The 17,681-nt window shown below is 43.2% G+C and overlaps 1 protein-coding gene across 3 annotated transcripts in view; it reads right to left on the bottom strand.

Annotated features, from left to right (window-relative positions):
* The window catches only part of LOC115183167 (electrogenic sodium bicarbonate cotransporter 1), a 227,889-nt gene that overhangs the window by 80,361 nt on the left and 129,847 nt on the right, over window positions 1-17,681 (bottom strand). For all 3 annotated transcript variants that reach the window (XM_029744503.1, XM_029744505.1, XM_029744504.1), the window contains 2 exons: window positions 790-947; window positions 613-700 (listed from right to left, as the gene is read on the bottom strand). In XM_029744503.1, the coding sequence (XP_029600363.1) occupies window positions 613-700; window positions 790-947 (246 nt within the window). The remainder of the gene's footprint in view (window positions 1-612; window positions 701-789; window positions 948-17,681) is intronic.

Consider the following 17,681-nt stretch of genomic DNA (forward strand, 5'->3'; position numbering starts at 1 on the left):
GAAAAAGCTGGAAAAAACAAAGCAGTTGTGAATATCAGCAGCAAGTACATCTCAGCTGGTTTGGAAAGGGACTGAATGTGAATGTTCAACTAGTAGACAGCATACCTGTATAGCATTCATCTGACGGATTTATACAGGCAGCATAGTATTTAGTAGGGACTCAGACATGTATTCAGCTGATACCTTGCTCTGTGCTGCTTACCTCATCTGACATCATAGCTGACATCTTGCTCTGTGCTACTCACCTCATCTGACATCATAGCTGACACCTTGCTCTGCTTACCTCATCTGACATCATAGCTGATACCTTGCTCTGTGCTGCTCACCTCATCTGACATCATAGCTGACATCTTGCTCTGTGCTGCTTACCTCATCTGACATCATAGCTGACACCTTGCTCTGCTTACCTCATCTGACATCATAGCTGACACCTTGCTCTGCTTACCTCATCTGACATCATAGCTGATACCTTCCCATAGGGCGGTGCACAATTGGCCCAGCATTGTCCGGTTAAGGGAGGGTTTGGTCGGGGTAGAATTTGTTCTTAACTGACTTGCCTAGTAAAAAAAAGTAAAGGTTAAATACCTTGCTCTGAAACCTTGTTCTGCTTACCTCATCTGACATGAGGGTGGCGATAGCTCTTCCTATCTCATGATAAGACTTGGTTTTTCCTTTGGGTCCTAAAAGGATGAACAGGAATCTGAGGATGAAAGACCAAAGAGATTACACTATGATGTCAAACCGTAACAACTCTAGTTTACATTTAAAAATATACATTTCTATATTAACCTGGTGGGGACAGGGACTTCGGTGAGAGCTCCCAGCATCACGGCCTGCTGTAGACGTACAAATGCCACAAAGGGGGCGTCCAGGAAGTCCACCTCTCCAACGAGAACATTGGATGCCTCGGCGTCTCGGGGAAGCTTCTTCATGAACTTGTTCTTCAACTGAAACGAAGAATAACAGAGGACATTTAGTGACACCTTCAGCCTAGCTAACAGAAACCCTAAGTACAGTTGAAGTCGGAAGTTTACATGCACCTTAGTCAAATACATTTAAACTCAGTTTTTCACAATTCCTGATATTTAATCCTTGTAAAAATTCCCTGTCTTAGGTCAGTTAGGATCACCACTTTATTTTAAGAATGTGAAATGTCAGAATAATAGTAGAGAATGATTTATTTCAGCTTTTATTTTTTTCATCACATTTCCAGTGGGTCAGAAGTTTACATGCTACCAAATACTAATTGAGTGTATTACCTTTAAATTGTTGAACTTGGTTCAAACATTTCGGGTAGCCTTCCACAAGCTTCCCACAATAAGTTGGGTGAATTTTGGCCCATTCCTCCTGACAGAGCTTGTGTAACTGAGTCAGGTTTGTAGGCCTCCTTTCTCGCACAGGCTTTTTCAGTTCTGCCCACAAATTGTCTATAGGACTGAGGTCAGGGTTTTGTGATGGCCACTCCAATAGCTTGACTTTGTTGTCCTTAAGCCATTTTGCCACAACTGATGCCTTGAGATGTTGTTTCAATATATCCACATAATTTTCCCACCTCATGATGCCATCTTTTTTGTGAAGTGCACCAGTCCCTCCTGCAGCAAAGCACCCCCACAACATGATGCTGCCACCCCCGTGCTTCACGGTTGGGATGGTGTTCTTTGGCTTGCAAGCCTCCTCCTTTTTCCTCCAAACATAACGATGGTCATTATGGCCAAACAGTTCTATTTTTGTTTCATCAGACCAGAGGACATTTCTCCAAAAAGAATGATCTTTGTCCCCATGTGCAGTTGCAAACCGTAGTCTGGCTTTTTTATGGCAGTTGTGGAGCAGTGGCTTCTTCCTTGCTGAGCGGCCTTTCAGGTTATGTCGATAAAGGACTCGTTTTACTGTGGATATAGATACTTTTGTACCCGTTTCCTCTAGCATCTTCACAAGGCCCTTTATTTTTGTTCTGGGACTGATTTGCGCTTTTCGCACCAAAGTACGTTCATCTCTACGAGACAGAACGTGTCTCCTTCCTGAGCGGTACGACGGCTGAGTGGTCCCATGGTGTTTATACTTGTGTTCTATTGTTTGTACAGATGAACGTGGTACCTTCAGGCATTTGGAAATTCCTCCCAAGGATGAACCAGACTTGTGGAGGTCTACAATTTTTCTCTGAGGTCTTGGCTGATTTCTTTAAATTTTCCCATGATGTCAAGCAAAGAGGCACTGAGTTTGAAGGTAGGCCTTGAAATACATCCACAAGTACACCTCCAATTGACTCAAATGATGTCAATTAGCCTATAAGAAGCTTATAAAGCCATGACATTTTCTGGAATTTTCCAAGCTGTTTAAAGGCACAGTCAACTTAGTGTATGTAAACGTCTGACCCACTGGAATTGTGGTACAGTGAATTATAAGTGAAATAATCTGTCTGTAAACAATTGTTGGAAAAATTACTTGTGTCATGCACAAAGTAGATGTCCTAACTGACTTGCCAAAACTATAGTTTGTTAACAAGAAATTTGTGGAGTGGTTGAAAAATGAGTTTTAATGACTCCAACCTAAGTGTATGTAAACTTCTGACTTCAACTGTATCAGCGGAGAATGACTAGTAACACCTTCACCCCAGCTAACAGAAACCCAGGGAGGGAGCTCAACATTAGCTGGGACCCCGATCAGTAAATCACATTCCAGCCAAATACAAAACCAGGAGGATCAGCAGAAGCAGAAGCCAGCCTTCCTGTTCCTAGGAGGCCTGGGAAGTTTTACCACCTAGCATGGAACCTGTTCTCTGACAGATGTACCACCCAGCATGGAACCTGTTCTCTGACAGATGTACCACCCAGCATGGAACCTGTTCTCTGACAGATGTACCACCCAGCATGGAACCTGTTCTCTGACTGATGTACCACCCAGCATGGAACCTGTTCTCTGACAGACGTACCACCCAGCATGGAACCTGTTCTCTGACAGATGTACCACCCAGCATGGAACCTGTTCTCTGACAGATGTACCACCCAGCATGGAACCTGTTCTCTGACAGATGTACCACCCAGCATGGAACCTGTTCTCTGACAGATGTACCACCCAGCATGGAACCTGTTGATGATGATGATAATACTACTAATAATAATAATAATATAACCAGCCAGGTCACAAGTTAAATTATTTTCTGTATTACTAAACAAAATCACCAGTGCATGAAGAATTGCAAAGAATTAATTGCATAAATAAATATTAGTGGAAATATATTTATGACAAGATATAAAAACAGTATTTTTTTCATTGTATCAGACACTGTATTGTGCCCATTCTCAGACAGTCGCTCCCCCGCTGGCCTGGTTTTATCTCCAGATATTGAAAGCCATTGAGCAAGTACTTGGTTTTCCAAAACTTAACTGAAGTCACATGCACCATTATCAGTTTCTATCTGGTTGCTGGCATCCATTCATCCATTGACGACAGAATAGCATATTTTAATTGTACTTTTAATATGTTACTAGTTTTTGCTTAGTAGCCAGAGGAATGCTGCCACATAAGTGGTAATGTGCTGAATGCATGGACAGCACAGATATTACTGGGAAAAGGGCTGCACTTTGTGAATTTTTAGAATTATTTGACAAAGGTAAGTGTCATAAACTGCAGAATATTCTCTTTCAAATACTGTATAGAAATCAATGTTTTACCTGCATGTGACTCTGAAGGAGGATTTCATAAAGTGATGATCCTTTCCCTGCATCTGTCAATTACAAGATGTGCCCATCTCTTTATGTGCAATTTGACAACTGATATACCTAATATTGTCACTCATCAGACTATTGTCAATTTAATTATCTTGTATATAGGCTAACTCTTATTATGTGTGAAATTCGTTTTGGTATAATTTAGGTTTAGTTTCGATGGGCCGGCTGTGCAGGTTGACTAGCATCGTTTGTTTGCCGCTCATCAACTTGGATAGAGTCAAGGATATATGTTGCATTATTCTAAAGCCCTACTGCAACATGTAGCATGTTTCAGTTTCCCTGACAATACATTTGATTAGTGATAGAGTTATAGTAAATTAAACAATCTAATAACAGCTTCTTTTCACAAAGTAAAACGTAAAAGAGAATGGTTGTCAACCTGCAAGCCATGCGGTCAAATCTTTTACATGAGTGCCGACGCTGATAAACAGGAATAACAAACTCATCATTACACTATTGTTGTTCTGAATTAAATCAACCTCTTCGCCCTCCTTATCATTCAGTTAGGCCTAATTTAACTTCAATTGTGAAGTAAGGAGCACAATTATCACCCATTCATCCATTTATCATTCATTCAGTGAGGAGAGAGAGACGCATTAGTGCCTGGCTGGGTACCAACGGCCTACAGAACATTGTCTTGGAGCCCGGCTGGGTACCAACGTCCTGCAGCACATTGTCTTGGAGCCTGGCTGGGTACCAACGTCCTGCAGCACATTGTCTTGGAGCCTGGCTGGGTACAAACGTCCTTCAGCACATTGTCTTGGAGCCTGGCTGGGTACCAACGTCCTACAGAACATTGTCTTGGAGCCTGGCTGGGTACCAACGTCCTACAGAACATTGTCTTGGAGCCTGGCTGGGTACCAACGTCCTGCAGCACATTGTCTTGGAGCCTGGCTGGGTACAAACGTCCTACAGAACATTGTCTTGGAGCCTGGCTGGGTACCAACGTCCTACAGAACATTGTCTTGGAGCCTGGCTGGGTACCAACGTCCTACAGAACATTGTCTTGGAGCCTGGCTGGGTACCAACGTCCTACAGCACATTGTCTTGAAGCCTGGCTGGGTACCAACGGCCTACAGAACATTGTCTTGGAGCCTGGCTGGTTACCAACAGACTGCAAAACATTGTATTGGCGGATTAAGTTAGGAATACAAACATTTAGGAACAGTCAGGGAAGGAGAAGGACATAGTTTTTCAGGGGTGTAAACCATGATGAATGCTATCACATACACTTGACTATTTAAGCTACTGTGATTTCCTTTCCAAAAACGTCTGAACGCTTAGATAGCGATCAGTGTAATTGATAAAGCAAGCATCATAGAGTACCCATAAGACACTCTGTAATAAATCTTCGACCCTGGAGAAAAACCATGTAACATGTTAACTGAAGCTGTGGTTCATCACCATGTAACATGTTAACAACTGAAGCTGTGGTTCATAACCATGTAACATGTTAACAACTGAAGCTGTGGTTCATCACCATGTAACATGTTAACAACTGAAGCTGTGGTACATCACCATGTAACATGTTAACAACTGAAGCTGTGGTACATCACCATGTAACATGTTAACAACTGAAGCTGTGGTACATCACCATGTAACATGTTAACAACTGAAGCTGTGGTTCATCACCATGTAACATGTTAACTGAAGCTGTGGTTCATCACCATGTAACATGTTAACTGAAGCTGTGGTTCATCACCATGTAACATGTTAACTGAAGCTGTGGTTCATCACCATGTAACATGTTAACTGAAGCTGTGGTTCATCACCATGTAACATGTTAACAACTGAAGCTGTGGTACATCACCATGTAACATGTTAACAACTGAAGCTGTGGTACATCACCATGTAACAGCAGAACACTTGTAGAACATTTGAAGCCGTGCTAGAATCCTTATCTTGTTAGTCTTTCTCCGCTACTGCATTCTGCCACAGTAATTGTTACCAAATTACTACGAATCTGAATCTGGTTGGCAGTTCCCAATTAACTGGAAGCAATTTAGTTGGTTTAGATCAAAACATCATGGCAACTCATTACAAAAACACTGTGACGCAAGGAGAGCCTCTTAATTCAGTGAGATTCCAAATCTAGGAGACATTCTGGCATGTTTCTGAATGACCACATCTCTAACTCTAACCCCTCCCCCCAATTGCAGAGAATCATGTTGTCTTCAGTCTTGGCAGCAGGTTGTCGGGGGTGATTAAACTGAGGCATTAAAGATGATTAAATCACTGGTCTGATCTTATCTGGGTGTAACACAATCTAAATCAGGTCCAGTAAGCAACATTTAAAATTCCACTTCCCTTTCCACTTTCTGTCCCTTCAAACCACATTATTAAATTACAATATATTAGTTATAAACACAGCAAAAAAAGAAACGTCCTCTCACTGTCAACTGCGTTTATTTTCAGCAAACTTAACATGTGTAAATATTTGTATGAACATAAGATTCAACAACTGAGACATAAACTGAACAAGTTCCACAGACATGTGACTAACATAAATGGAATAATGTGTCCCTGAACAAAGGGGGGGTCAAAATCAAAAGTAACAGTCAGTATCTGGTGTGGCCACCATCTGCATTAAGTACTGCAGATTTGTCAGTTCTTGCTGTGAGATGTTACTCCACTCTTTCACCAAGACACCTGCAAGTTCCCGGACATTTCTGGGGGGAATGGCCCTAGCCCTCACCCTCCGATCCAACAGGTCCCAGATGTGCTTAGTGGGATTGAGATCTGGGCTCTTTGCTGGCCATGGCAGAACACTGACATTCCTGTCTTGCAGGAAATCACACACAGAACGAGCAGTATGGCTGTTGGCATTGTCATGCTGGAGGGTCATGTCAGGATGAGCCTGCAGGAAGGGTACCACATGAGGGAGGGTGATGTCTTCCCTGTAACGCAAAGCGTTGAGATTGCCTGCAATGACAACAAGCTCAGTCCGATAATGCTCTGACACACTGCCCCAGACCATGACGGACCCTCCACCTCCAAATCGATCCCGCTCCAGAGTACAGGCCTCAGTGTAACGCTCATTCCTTCGACGATAAACGCGAATCCGACCACCACCCCTGGCGAGACAAAACCGCGACTCGTCAGTGAAGAACACTTTTTGCCAGTCCTGTCTTGTCCAGCGACGGTGGGTTTGTGCCCATAGGCGACGTTGTTGCCGATGATATCTGGTGAGGACCTGCCTTACAACAGGTCTACAAGCCCTCAGTCCAGCCTCTCTCAGCCTATTGCGGACAGTCTGAGCACTGATGGAGGGATTGTGCATTCACGGGCAGTTGTAGTTGCCATCCTGTTCCTGTCCCGCAGGTGTGATGTTCAGATGTACTGATCCTGTGCAGGTGTTGTTACACGTGGTCTGCCACTGCAAGGACAATCAGCTGTCCGTCCTGTCTCCCTGTAGCGCTGTCTTAGGCGTCTCACAGTACGGACATTGCAATTTATTGCCCTGGCCACATCTGTAGTCCTCATGCCCCCTTGCAGCATGCCTAAGGCACGTTCACAGATGAGCAGGGACCCTGGGCATCTTTCTTTTGGTGTTTTTCAGAGTCAGTAGAAAGGCCTCTTTAGTGTCCTAAGTTTTCATAACTGTGACCTTAACTGCCTACCGTCTGTAAGCTGTTAGTGTCTTAACGATCGTTCCACAGGTGCATGTTCCATAATTGTCTATGGTTCATTGAACAAGCATGGGAAATAGTGTTTAAACCCTTTATAATGAAGATCTGTAAAGTTATTTGGATTTTTACTAATTATCTTTGAAAGACAGGGTCCTGAAAAAGGGACGTTTCTTTTTTTGCTGAGTTTATTTCTACATGTGGGTCATTCGGTGTCTTAATCACATAAATTACAGCATTAATCTGCGGGACACTGTCTAACCTGCCACCCAACAGTCACTACTGTTTCTGTCTGCTATCACACACTGCTAACTGACATCCAGCCATTCCAGAGGGAGGGTTGAAGGGAGGGACCTCTGAAGAACAGTGTGGGTAAGGAGAAAGTTAGGTCAAGGAGAGGTCAATGTGAGGTCAAGGAGTAATGTCCATATGTCCTTATCTATATCTGACCTTTACCTGATCTGTCGTCATGTCCTGCCTCATAGCTGACCTATAGCCGACCTGTCCACATGTCCTGTCCTATAGCTGATCGATCCAAATGTCCTGTCCTATAGCTGACCTGTCCACATGTCCTGGATTATAGCTGACCTGTCTACATGTCCTGTCCTATAGCTGACCTGTCCACATGTCCTGTCCTATAGCTGATCTGTACACATGTCCTGTATTATTGCTGATCTGTCCAAAATGTTTTTATTTTTTTATTTTATTTCACCTTTATTTAACCAGGTAGGCCAGTTGAGAACAAGTTCTCATTTAGAACTGCGACCATGCCAAGCTAAAGCAAAGCAGGCCGACACAAACAACAATGCAGAGTTACACATCGAATAAACAAACATACAGTCAATAACAAAATAGAAAAAATCTATATACAAATTAGGTAAAATTAGGGAGGTAAGGCAATAATAGGCCGTAGTGGCGAAGTAATTACAATTTAGCAATTAAACACTGGAGTGATAGATGTGCAGAAGATGAATGTGCAAGTAGAGATACTGGGGTGCAAAGGAGCAAGATAAATAAATACAGTATGGGGATGAGGTATTTGGATGGGCCATTTACAGATGGGCTATGTACAGGTGAAATGATCTGTGAGCTGCTCTGACAGCGGATGCTTAAAGTTAATGAGGGAGATATGAGTCTCCAGCTTCAGCGATTTTTGCAATTCGTTCCATTCATTGGCAGCAGAGAACTGGAAGGAAAGGCGGCCAAAGTAGGAATTGGCTTTGGGGGTGACCAGTGAAATATACCAGCTGGAGTGCGTGCTACGGGTGGGTGCTGCTATGGTGACCAGTGAGCTGAGATAAGGCGGGGCTTTACCTAGCAAAGACTTATTGATGACCTGGAGCCAGTGGGTTTGGCGACGAATATGAAGTGAGGGCCAGCCGACGAAGTCGCAGTGGTGGGTAGCATATGGGGCTTTGTTGACAAAACGGATGGCACTGTGATAGATTGCATCCAATTTTCTGAGTAGAGTGTTGGAGGCTATTTTGTAAAAGACATCGCCGAAGTCAAGGATTAGTAGGATAGTCCGTTTGGCAGCATGAGTGAACGATGCTTTGTTGCGAAATAGGAAGCCGATTCTAGATTTAATTTTGGATTGGAGATCCTTAATCTGACAAAAAAATTCTAAATATTCCATTACCGTACTTCGAAGCATGTCAAACGCTGTTTAAAATCAATTTTTATGCGATTTTTCTCGTAAAAAATCGATAATATTCTGACCTGACCTGTCCACATGTCCTGGATTATAGCTGACCTGTCCACATGTCCTGTCCAATAGTTGACCTGTCCACATGTCCTGTCCTATAGCTGACCTGTCCACATGTCCTGTCCTATGGCTCACCTAACCACATGTCCTGGATAATAGCTGACCTGTCCACATTTCCTGTCCTATAGCTGACCTGGATTATAGCTGACCTGTCCAGATGTCCTGTCATATAGCTGACCTGTCCACATGTCCTGTCCTATAGCTGACCTGTCCACATGTCCTGGATTATAGCTGACCTGTCCACATGTCCTGGATTATAGCTGACCTGTCCACATGTCCTGTCCTATAGCTGACCTGTCCACATGTCCTGTCCTATAGCTGACCTGTCCACATGTCCTGTCCTATAGCTGACCTGTCCACATGTCCTGGATTATAGCTGACCTGTCCACACGTCCTGGATTATAGCTGACCTGTCCACACGTCCTGGATTATAGCTGACCTGTCCACACGTCCTGGATTATAGCTGACCTGTCCACACGTCCTGTCCTATAGCTGACCTGTCCACATGTCCTGTCCTATAGCTGACCTGTCCACATGTCCTGGATTATAGCTGACCTGTCCACATGTCCTGGATTATAGCTGACCTGTCCACATGTCCTGGATTATAGCTGACCTGTCCACATGTCCTGGATTAAAGCTGACCTTTCTACATGTCCTGGATTATAGCTGACCTGTCCACATGTCCTGTCCTATAGCTGACCTGTCCACATGTCCTGGATTATAGCTGATCTGTCCACATGTCCCGTCCTATAGCTGATCTGTCCACATGTCCTGTCCTATAGCTGATCTGTTCACATGTCCTGGATTATAGCTGATCTGTACACATGTCCTGTCCTATAGTAGCTGATCTGTACACATGTCCTGTACTATTGCTGGCCTGTCCACATTTCCTGACCTATAGCTGATCTGTCCACACGTCCTGACCTATAGCTGACCTGTCCACACGTCCTGACCTATAGCTGACCTGTCCACATGTCCTGTATTATTGCTGATCTGTCCAAATGTTTTAATTTTTTTTATTTTATTTCACCTTTATTTAACCAGGTAGGCCAGTTGAGAACAAGTTCTCATTTACAACTGCGACCTGGCCAAGCTAAAGCAAAGCAGTGCGACACAAACAACAACGCAGAGTTACACATCGAATAAACAAACATACAGTCAATAACAAAATAGAAAAAATCTATATACAAATTAGGTAAAATTAGGGAGGTAAGGCAATAATAGGCCGTAGTGGCGAAGTAATTACAATTTAGCAATTAAACACTGGAGTGATAGATGTGCAGAAGATGAATGTGCAAGTAGAGATACTGGGGTGCAAAGGAGCAAGATAAATAAATACAGTATGGGGATGAGGTATTTGGATGGGCTATTTACAGATGGGCTATGTACAGGTGAAATGATCTGTGAGCTGCTCTGACAGCGGATGCTTAAAGTTAATGAGGGAGATATGAGTCTCCAGCTTCAGCGATTTTTGCAATTCGTTCCAGTCATTGGCAGCAGAGAACTGGGAGGAAAGGCGGCCAAAGTAGGAATTGGCTTTGGGGGTGACCAGTGAAATATACCAGCTGGAGTGCGTGCTACGGGTGGGTGCTGCTATGGTGACCAGTGAGCTGAGATAAGGCGGGGCTTTACCTAGCAAAGACTTATTGATGACCTGGAGCCAGTGGGTTTGGCGACGAATATGAAGTGAGGGCCAGCCGACGAAGTCGCAGTGGTGGGTAGCATATGGGGCTTTGTTGACAAAACGGATGGCACTGTGATAGATTGCATCCAATTTTCTGAGTGGAGTGTTGGAGGCTATTTTGTAAAAGACATCGCCGAAGTCAAGGATTAGTAGGATAGTCCGTTTTACGAGGGTATGTTTGGCAGCATGAGTGAACGATGCTTTGTTGCGAAATAGGAAGCCGATTCTAGATTTAATTTTGGATTGGAGATCCTTAATGTGAGTATGGAAGGAGAGTTTAGAGTCTAGCCAGACACCTAGGTATTTGTAGTTGTCCACATATTCTAAGTCAGAACCGTCCAGAGTAGTGATGCTGGACGGGCGGGCAGGTGTGGGCAGCAATCGGTTGAAGAGCATGCATTTAGTTTTACTTGCATTTAAGAGCAGTTGGAGGCCATGGAAGGAGGGTTGTATGGCATTGAAGCTCGTTTGGAGGTTAGTTAACACAGTTTCCAAAGAAGGGACAGAAGTATACAGAATAGTGTCGTCTGCGTAGAGGTGGATCACAGAATCACCAGCAGCAAGAGAGACATCATTGATGTATACAGAGAAGAGAGTCGGCCTGTGAATTGAACCCTGTGGCACCCCCATAGAGACTGCCAGAGGTCTGGACAACAGGCCCTCCGATTTGACACACTGAACTCTGTCTGAGAAGTAGTTGGTGAATCAGGCGAGGCAGTCATTTGAGAAACCAAGGCTGTTGAGTCTGCCGATAAGAATGTGGTGATTGACACAGACGAAAGCCTTGGCCAGGTTGATGAAAACGGCTGCACAGTATTGTCTTTTATCGATGGCAGTTATGATATCGTTTAGGACCATGAGCGTGGCTGAGGTGCACCCATGACCAGCTCGGAAACCAGATTGCATAGCGGAGAAGGTACGGTGGGATTCTAAATGGTCGGTGATCTGTTTGTTAACCTCTCTAGGGTAGGGGGCAGTATTTTCACATCCGGATAAAAAACGTACCCGATTTAATCTGGTTATTACTACTGCCCAGAAACTAGAATATGCATATAATTGTTTGATTTGGATAGAAAACACACTAAAGTTTCTAAAACTCTTTGAATGGTGTCTGTGAGTATAACAGAACTCATAAGGCAGGCAAAAACCTGAGAAGATTCTGTACAGGAAGTGCCCTCTGACCATTTCTTGGCCTTCTACACTCTCTTTATTGAAAACTGAGGATCTCTGCTGTAACGTGACACTTCCTACGGCTCCCATAGGCTCTCAGAGGGCGCCAGAACGTTGAATGATGACTTTACAGCCCATGGCTGAAAAACAGTAGCGCATTTTGTAAGTGGTCGATCTGAGAACAATGAGACGGGGGCGCGCATGCACGTGAAGAGGCCATTTTCAACTTTGAGTCTTTGAACGAAAACAAGGTTTCCCGGTCGGAATATTATCGCTTTTTTACGAGAAAAATCACATAAAAATTGATTTTAAACAGCGTTTGACATGCTTCGAAGTACGGTAATGGAATATTTAGAATTTTTTTGTCACGATACACGTCCGCGCGTCACCCTTCGGATAGTGTCTTGAACGCAAGAACAAAACAGAGGATATTTGAACATAACTATGGATTATTTTGAACCAAAACAAGATTTGTGGATGAAGTAGAAGTCCTGGGAGTGCATTCTGACGAAGAACAGCAAAGGTAATCCAATTTTTCTTATAGTAAATCTGAGTTTGGTGAGTGCCAAACTTGGTGGGTGTCAAAATAGCTAGCCCGTGATGGCGAGCTATCTACTCAGAATATTGCAAAATGTGCTTTTGCCGAAAAGCTATTTTAAAATCGGACACCGCGATTGCATAAAGGAGTTTTGTATCTATAATTCTTAAAATAATTGTTATGTTTTTTGTGAACGTTTATCGTGAGTAATTTAGTAAATTCACCGGAAGTTTGCGGTGGGTATGCTAGTTCTGAACGTCACATGCTAATGTAAAAAGCTGGTTTTTGATATAAATATGAACTTGATTGAACAAAACATGCATGTATTGTATAACATAATGTCCTAGGAGTGTCATCTGATGAAGATCATCAAAGGTTAGTGCTGCATTTAGCTGTGGTTTTGGTTTTTGTGATATTATATGCTAGCTTGAAACATGGGTGTCTGATTATTTCTGGCTGGGTACTCTGCTGACATAATCTAATGTTTTGCTTTCGTTGTAAAGCCTTTTTGAAATCGGACAGTGTGGTTAGATTAACGAGAGTCTTTTCTTTAAAATGGTGTAAAATAGTAATATGTTTGAGAAATTGAAGTAATAGCATTTCTAAGGTATTTGAATATCGCGCCACGGGATTCCACTGGCGATTTCATCCCACATACCCTAGAGAGGTTAACTTGGCTTTCGAAGACCTTAGAAAGGCAGGGTAGGATAGATATAGGTCTGTAACAGGTGGGTCTAGAATGTCTCCCCATTTGAAGAGGGGGATGACCGTGGCAGCTTTCCAATCTTTGGAGATCTCAGACAATATGAAAGAGAGGTTGAACAGGCTAGTAATAGGGGTTGCAACATTTGCGGCACATAATTTTAGAAAGAGAGGGTCCAGATTGTCAAGCCCAGCTGATTTGTAGGGGTCCAGATTTTGCAACACTTTCAGAACATCAGCTATCTGGATTTGGGTGAAGAGGAAATGGGGGAGGCTTGGGCAAGTTGCTGTGGGGGGTGCAGGGCTATTACCCGGGGTAGGGGTAGCCAGGTGGAAAGCATGGCCAGTCGTAGAGAAAAGCTTATTGAAATTCTTGATTATCGTGGATTTATCGGTGGTGACAGTGTTTCCTAGCCTCAGTGCAGTGGGCAGCTGGGAGGAGGTGCTCTTATTCTCAATGGACTTCACAGCGTCCCAAAACTTTTTGGAGTTAGAGCTACAGGATGCACATTTCTGTTTGAAAAAGCTAGCCGTTGCTTTCCTAACTGACTACGTGTATTGGTTCCTGACTACCCTGAAAAGTTGCATATCGCGCAGACTATTTAATATTAGTGCAGTCCGCCACAGGATGTTTTTGTGCTGGTCAAGGGCAGTCAGGTCTGGAGTGAACCAAGGGCTATATCTGTTCTTAGTTCTACATGTTTTGAAAGGGGGATGCTTATTTAAGATGGTGAGGAAATTACTTTTAAAGAACGACCAGGCATCCTCTACTGACGGGATGAGGTCAATATCCTTCCAGGATACCCGGGCCAGGTCGATTAGAAAGGCCTGCTCGCAGAAGGGTTTTACGGAGCGTTTGACAGTGATGAGGGGTGGTCGTTTGACCGCGGACCCATAGTGAATGTAGGCAATGAGGCAGTGATCGCTGAGATCCTTATTGAAAACAGCAGAGGTGTATTTGGAGGGCAAGTTGGTCAGGAATTGTGAAAAACTGAGTTTAAATGTATTTGGCTAAGTTGTATGTAAACTTCCGACTGTATGCCATTTGGACATTTATTATGCCATTTGGACATGGTTCACTTACTTTTGGGTTCGGAAGCCGACTTCCTATGATCATTTATGAAATATAATCAAATACAGAGAGGTGTTGGCAAGAGTCTATTGTCCTGCTAACAGCCCATAATGGGCTATTATAATACATGGTGTCCAGGTCAGGATAACCAAAACATTTCTTTATTAAAAGACTATCAGAAGGAATGTTGGTACTTATTTATTTTGATCCAAAGCCATGAATGAGTGAGTCACTCAGCTTTATGTAGGTGCCGAGGCTATATGACTGCGCCATCAACTTGATTATTTAGCAGACATCACTTGCTTATATTCAGTCAACACATATATCTTTAGAATATCATGGAATATAATTGAACATTTTCGTTTTTCTTAGAATAAAAACCTTAGTGTAACAACAGTTTTAGTAAGTAATACTGACAAGTAGAAACAATAAAATAAGTGTATTTTTCCGGGTGTGCGCGTGCAGGAGAGGAATAGCAATTCTTACACTATTGTAATAAATTCAATCCCCTTCTTCATTTTCATCATTCAGTTAATTGAAATTCAATTTTGAAGTAGTGCACAATTATCAGTTTCTATTTGGTTTATGTTGCCCATTCATTGTCAGTTAGAGACACATTAGCACCTTGGGACCCAAAAGCACAATCAGTGCTCTAACTCCCCCTTGCGCTGGTCTGGAGCAATGAAGCAGTGACACAGGGTACCATACTAAACCCCAAATTACCTCTAAATCCCGCAGCAAAACTTTTAGTTGAGAAATCACTGTACCTTTCACTTTCACTTCAGCAGTGATGAAAAGAAAAGATCATGATCGTTAGAAAGCAAATTACGGACTCCTCTTCGAATCTGCGTATTTCTCCAATGCTCACTGGTCCTGAGCCTGCACAAAACTGCCAGGAACTTGGATCAATGGAGACACTGAAGTTTTTTTATCCTGAATCTCTTTACACATTCATGAATATAGTCATGGCCTCTAAATCTTCAAGCTGCATACTGGACCCTATTCCAAATAAACTACTGAAAGAGCTACTTAATAAATGTGTCACACACTTGATCTGTTTCACCTGTCTTTGTGCTTGTCTCCACCTCCCTCCAAGTGTCGCCCATCTTCCTCATTATCCCCAGTGTATTTATACGTGTGATCTCTGTTTGTCTGTTGCCAGTTCATTTTGTTTCATCAAGCCTACCAGCGTTTTTTCCTGTGCGCCTGTCTGTCTCTAGTTCCTGTTTTCTAGCTTTCCCGGTTTTTGACCATTCTGCTTGCATTGACCCTGAGCCTGTCTGTTGTTCTGTACCTTGTCACACCACCCTGGATTACTGACCTCTGCCTGCCCTGACCCTGAGCCTGCCTGCTGTTCTGTACCTTTCGGGCTCTGCTCTGGACTACTGATCTCTGCCTGCCCTTGACCTGCCGTTTGCCTGCCCCCCTATTTTTGTAATAAACTTTTGTTACTTCAAAACTGTCGGCATCTGAGTCTTCTCCTGAGCCTTGAAAAAATGGCTCCCTATTCTCCGGATGTGTACCAAACTCACTAAAAGTGGCCGTAATAAAGCCTCTCTTGAAAAAGCCAAACCTTGACCCAGAAAATATAAAAATCTATCGGCTTATATCGAATCTCCCATTCCACTCAAACATTTTAGAAAAAGTTGTTGCACAGCAAATCACTGCCTTCCTGAAGACAAATAATGTATACGAAATGCTTCAGTCTGGTTTTAGACCCCATCATAGCACTGAGACTGCACTCATGAAGGTAAATTACCTTTTAATGGCATCAGACCAAGGCTCTGCATCTGTCCTCGTGCTCCTAGACCTTAGTGCTGCTTTTGACACAATCGATCATCACATTCTTTTAGAGAGATTGGAAACCCAAATTGGTCTACACGGACAAGTTCTGGCCTGGTTTAGATCTTATCTGTTGGAAAAAGATATCAGTTCGTCTCTGTGGATAGTTTGTCTTCTGACAAATCAATTGTAAGTTTCGGGTGTTTCTCATGGTTCCGTTTAAGAACCACTATTGTTTTCACTGTATATTCTAACTCTTGGTGATGTTATTCAGAAAACACAATGGCAACTTTCTCTGTTATGCGGATGACAAACAGCTGTACATTTCAATGAAACATGGCTGAAGCCCCAAAATTCCCTATCCTGGAAGCCTGTGTTTCAGACATAAGGAAGTGGATGGCAGCAATTTTTTACTTTTAAACTCGAAAACAGAGATACTAGTTCTAGATCCCAAGAAACAAAGAGATCTGCATTTGGATCTGACAATTCATCTGGATGGTTATACAGTCGTCTCAAATAAAACTGAAGGACAAACATATGAAGAATATTTCAAAGACATATTTTTTCCATCTTCGTAATATTGCAAAAATCTGAAAAGTTTTGTCCAGAATAATACAGAAAAGATAATCCATGCTTTTGTCACTTCTAGATTAGACTACTGCAATGATGTACTCTCCGGGTATCCGGATAAAGCATTAAATAAACTTCAGTTAGTGCTAAACACGGCTGCTAAAATCTTGACTAAAACAAAAACATTTGATCATATTACTCCAATGCTAGCCTCTCTACACTGGCTTCCTGTTAAGGCTAGGGTTGATTTCAAGGTTTTACTGCTAACCTACAAAAGATTACATGGACCACATCTCTCCGATGTGGTCCTGCCATACCCACACGTACCCAACGGTCACAAAATGCCGACCTCCTTATTGTGCCTAGAATTTCTAAGCAAACAGCTGGAGGCAGGGTTTTGTCTTACAGAGCTCAATTTTTATAGAATGGTCTGCCTATCCAAGTGAGAGAGAAACTCAGTCTCGACCTTTAAGTCTTTCCTGAAGACTCGTCTCTGGCCCAGGGGTAGCTTACTAGTGCTCCTCCATGCCTTCCCTAGGAGAGGTGTGTCACTTGAGTGGGTTGAGTCACTGATGTGATCTACCTGTCCGGCTTTGCGCCCACTTGGGATAGTGCAGTGGAAGAGATCTTTGTGGGCTATACTCAGCCTGGTCTCAGGGTAGAAGGTTGGTGGTCTGTTGATATCCCTCTCGTAGTATGGGGTCTATACTCAGCCTTGTAAGTTGGTGGTCTGTTGATATCCATCTAGTGGTGTGGGGGCTGTGCTTTGGCAAAGTGGATGGGGTTATATCCTTCCTGGTTGGCTCTGTCCAGGAGTATCATAGGACAGGGCCACTGTGTCCCCTGACCCCCCCTGTCTCAGCCTCCAGTATCTATGCTGCAATATGCTATGTGCCAGGGGGCTAAGATCAGTCTGTTATATCTTGTGTAATTCTTCTTATCTGGTGTCCTGTGTGACTTTAAGTATGCTTCCTCTAATTCTCTCTCTCACTCTCTCACTCCCCACTCGGAGGTCTTATCCAGAGCGACTTACAGTAGTGAATA

The sequence above is a fragment of the Salmo trutta genome, unplaced genomic scaffold, assembly GCF_901001165.1.
Source record: "Salmo trutta unplaced genomic scaffold, fSalTru1.1, whole genome shotgun sequence".
Taxonomy (NCBI): Eukaryota; Metazoa; Chordata; class Actinopteri; order Salmoniformes; family Salmonidae; genus Salmo; species Salmo trutta.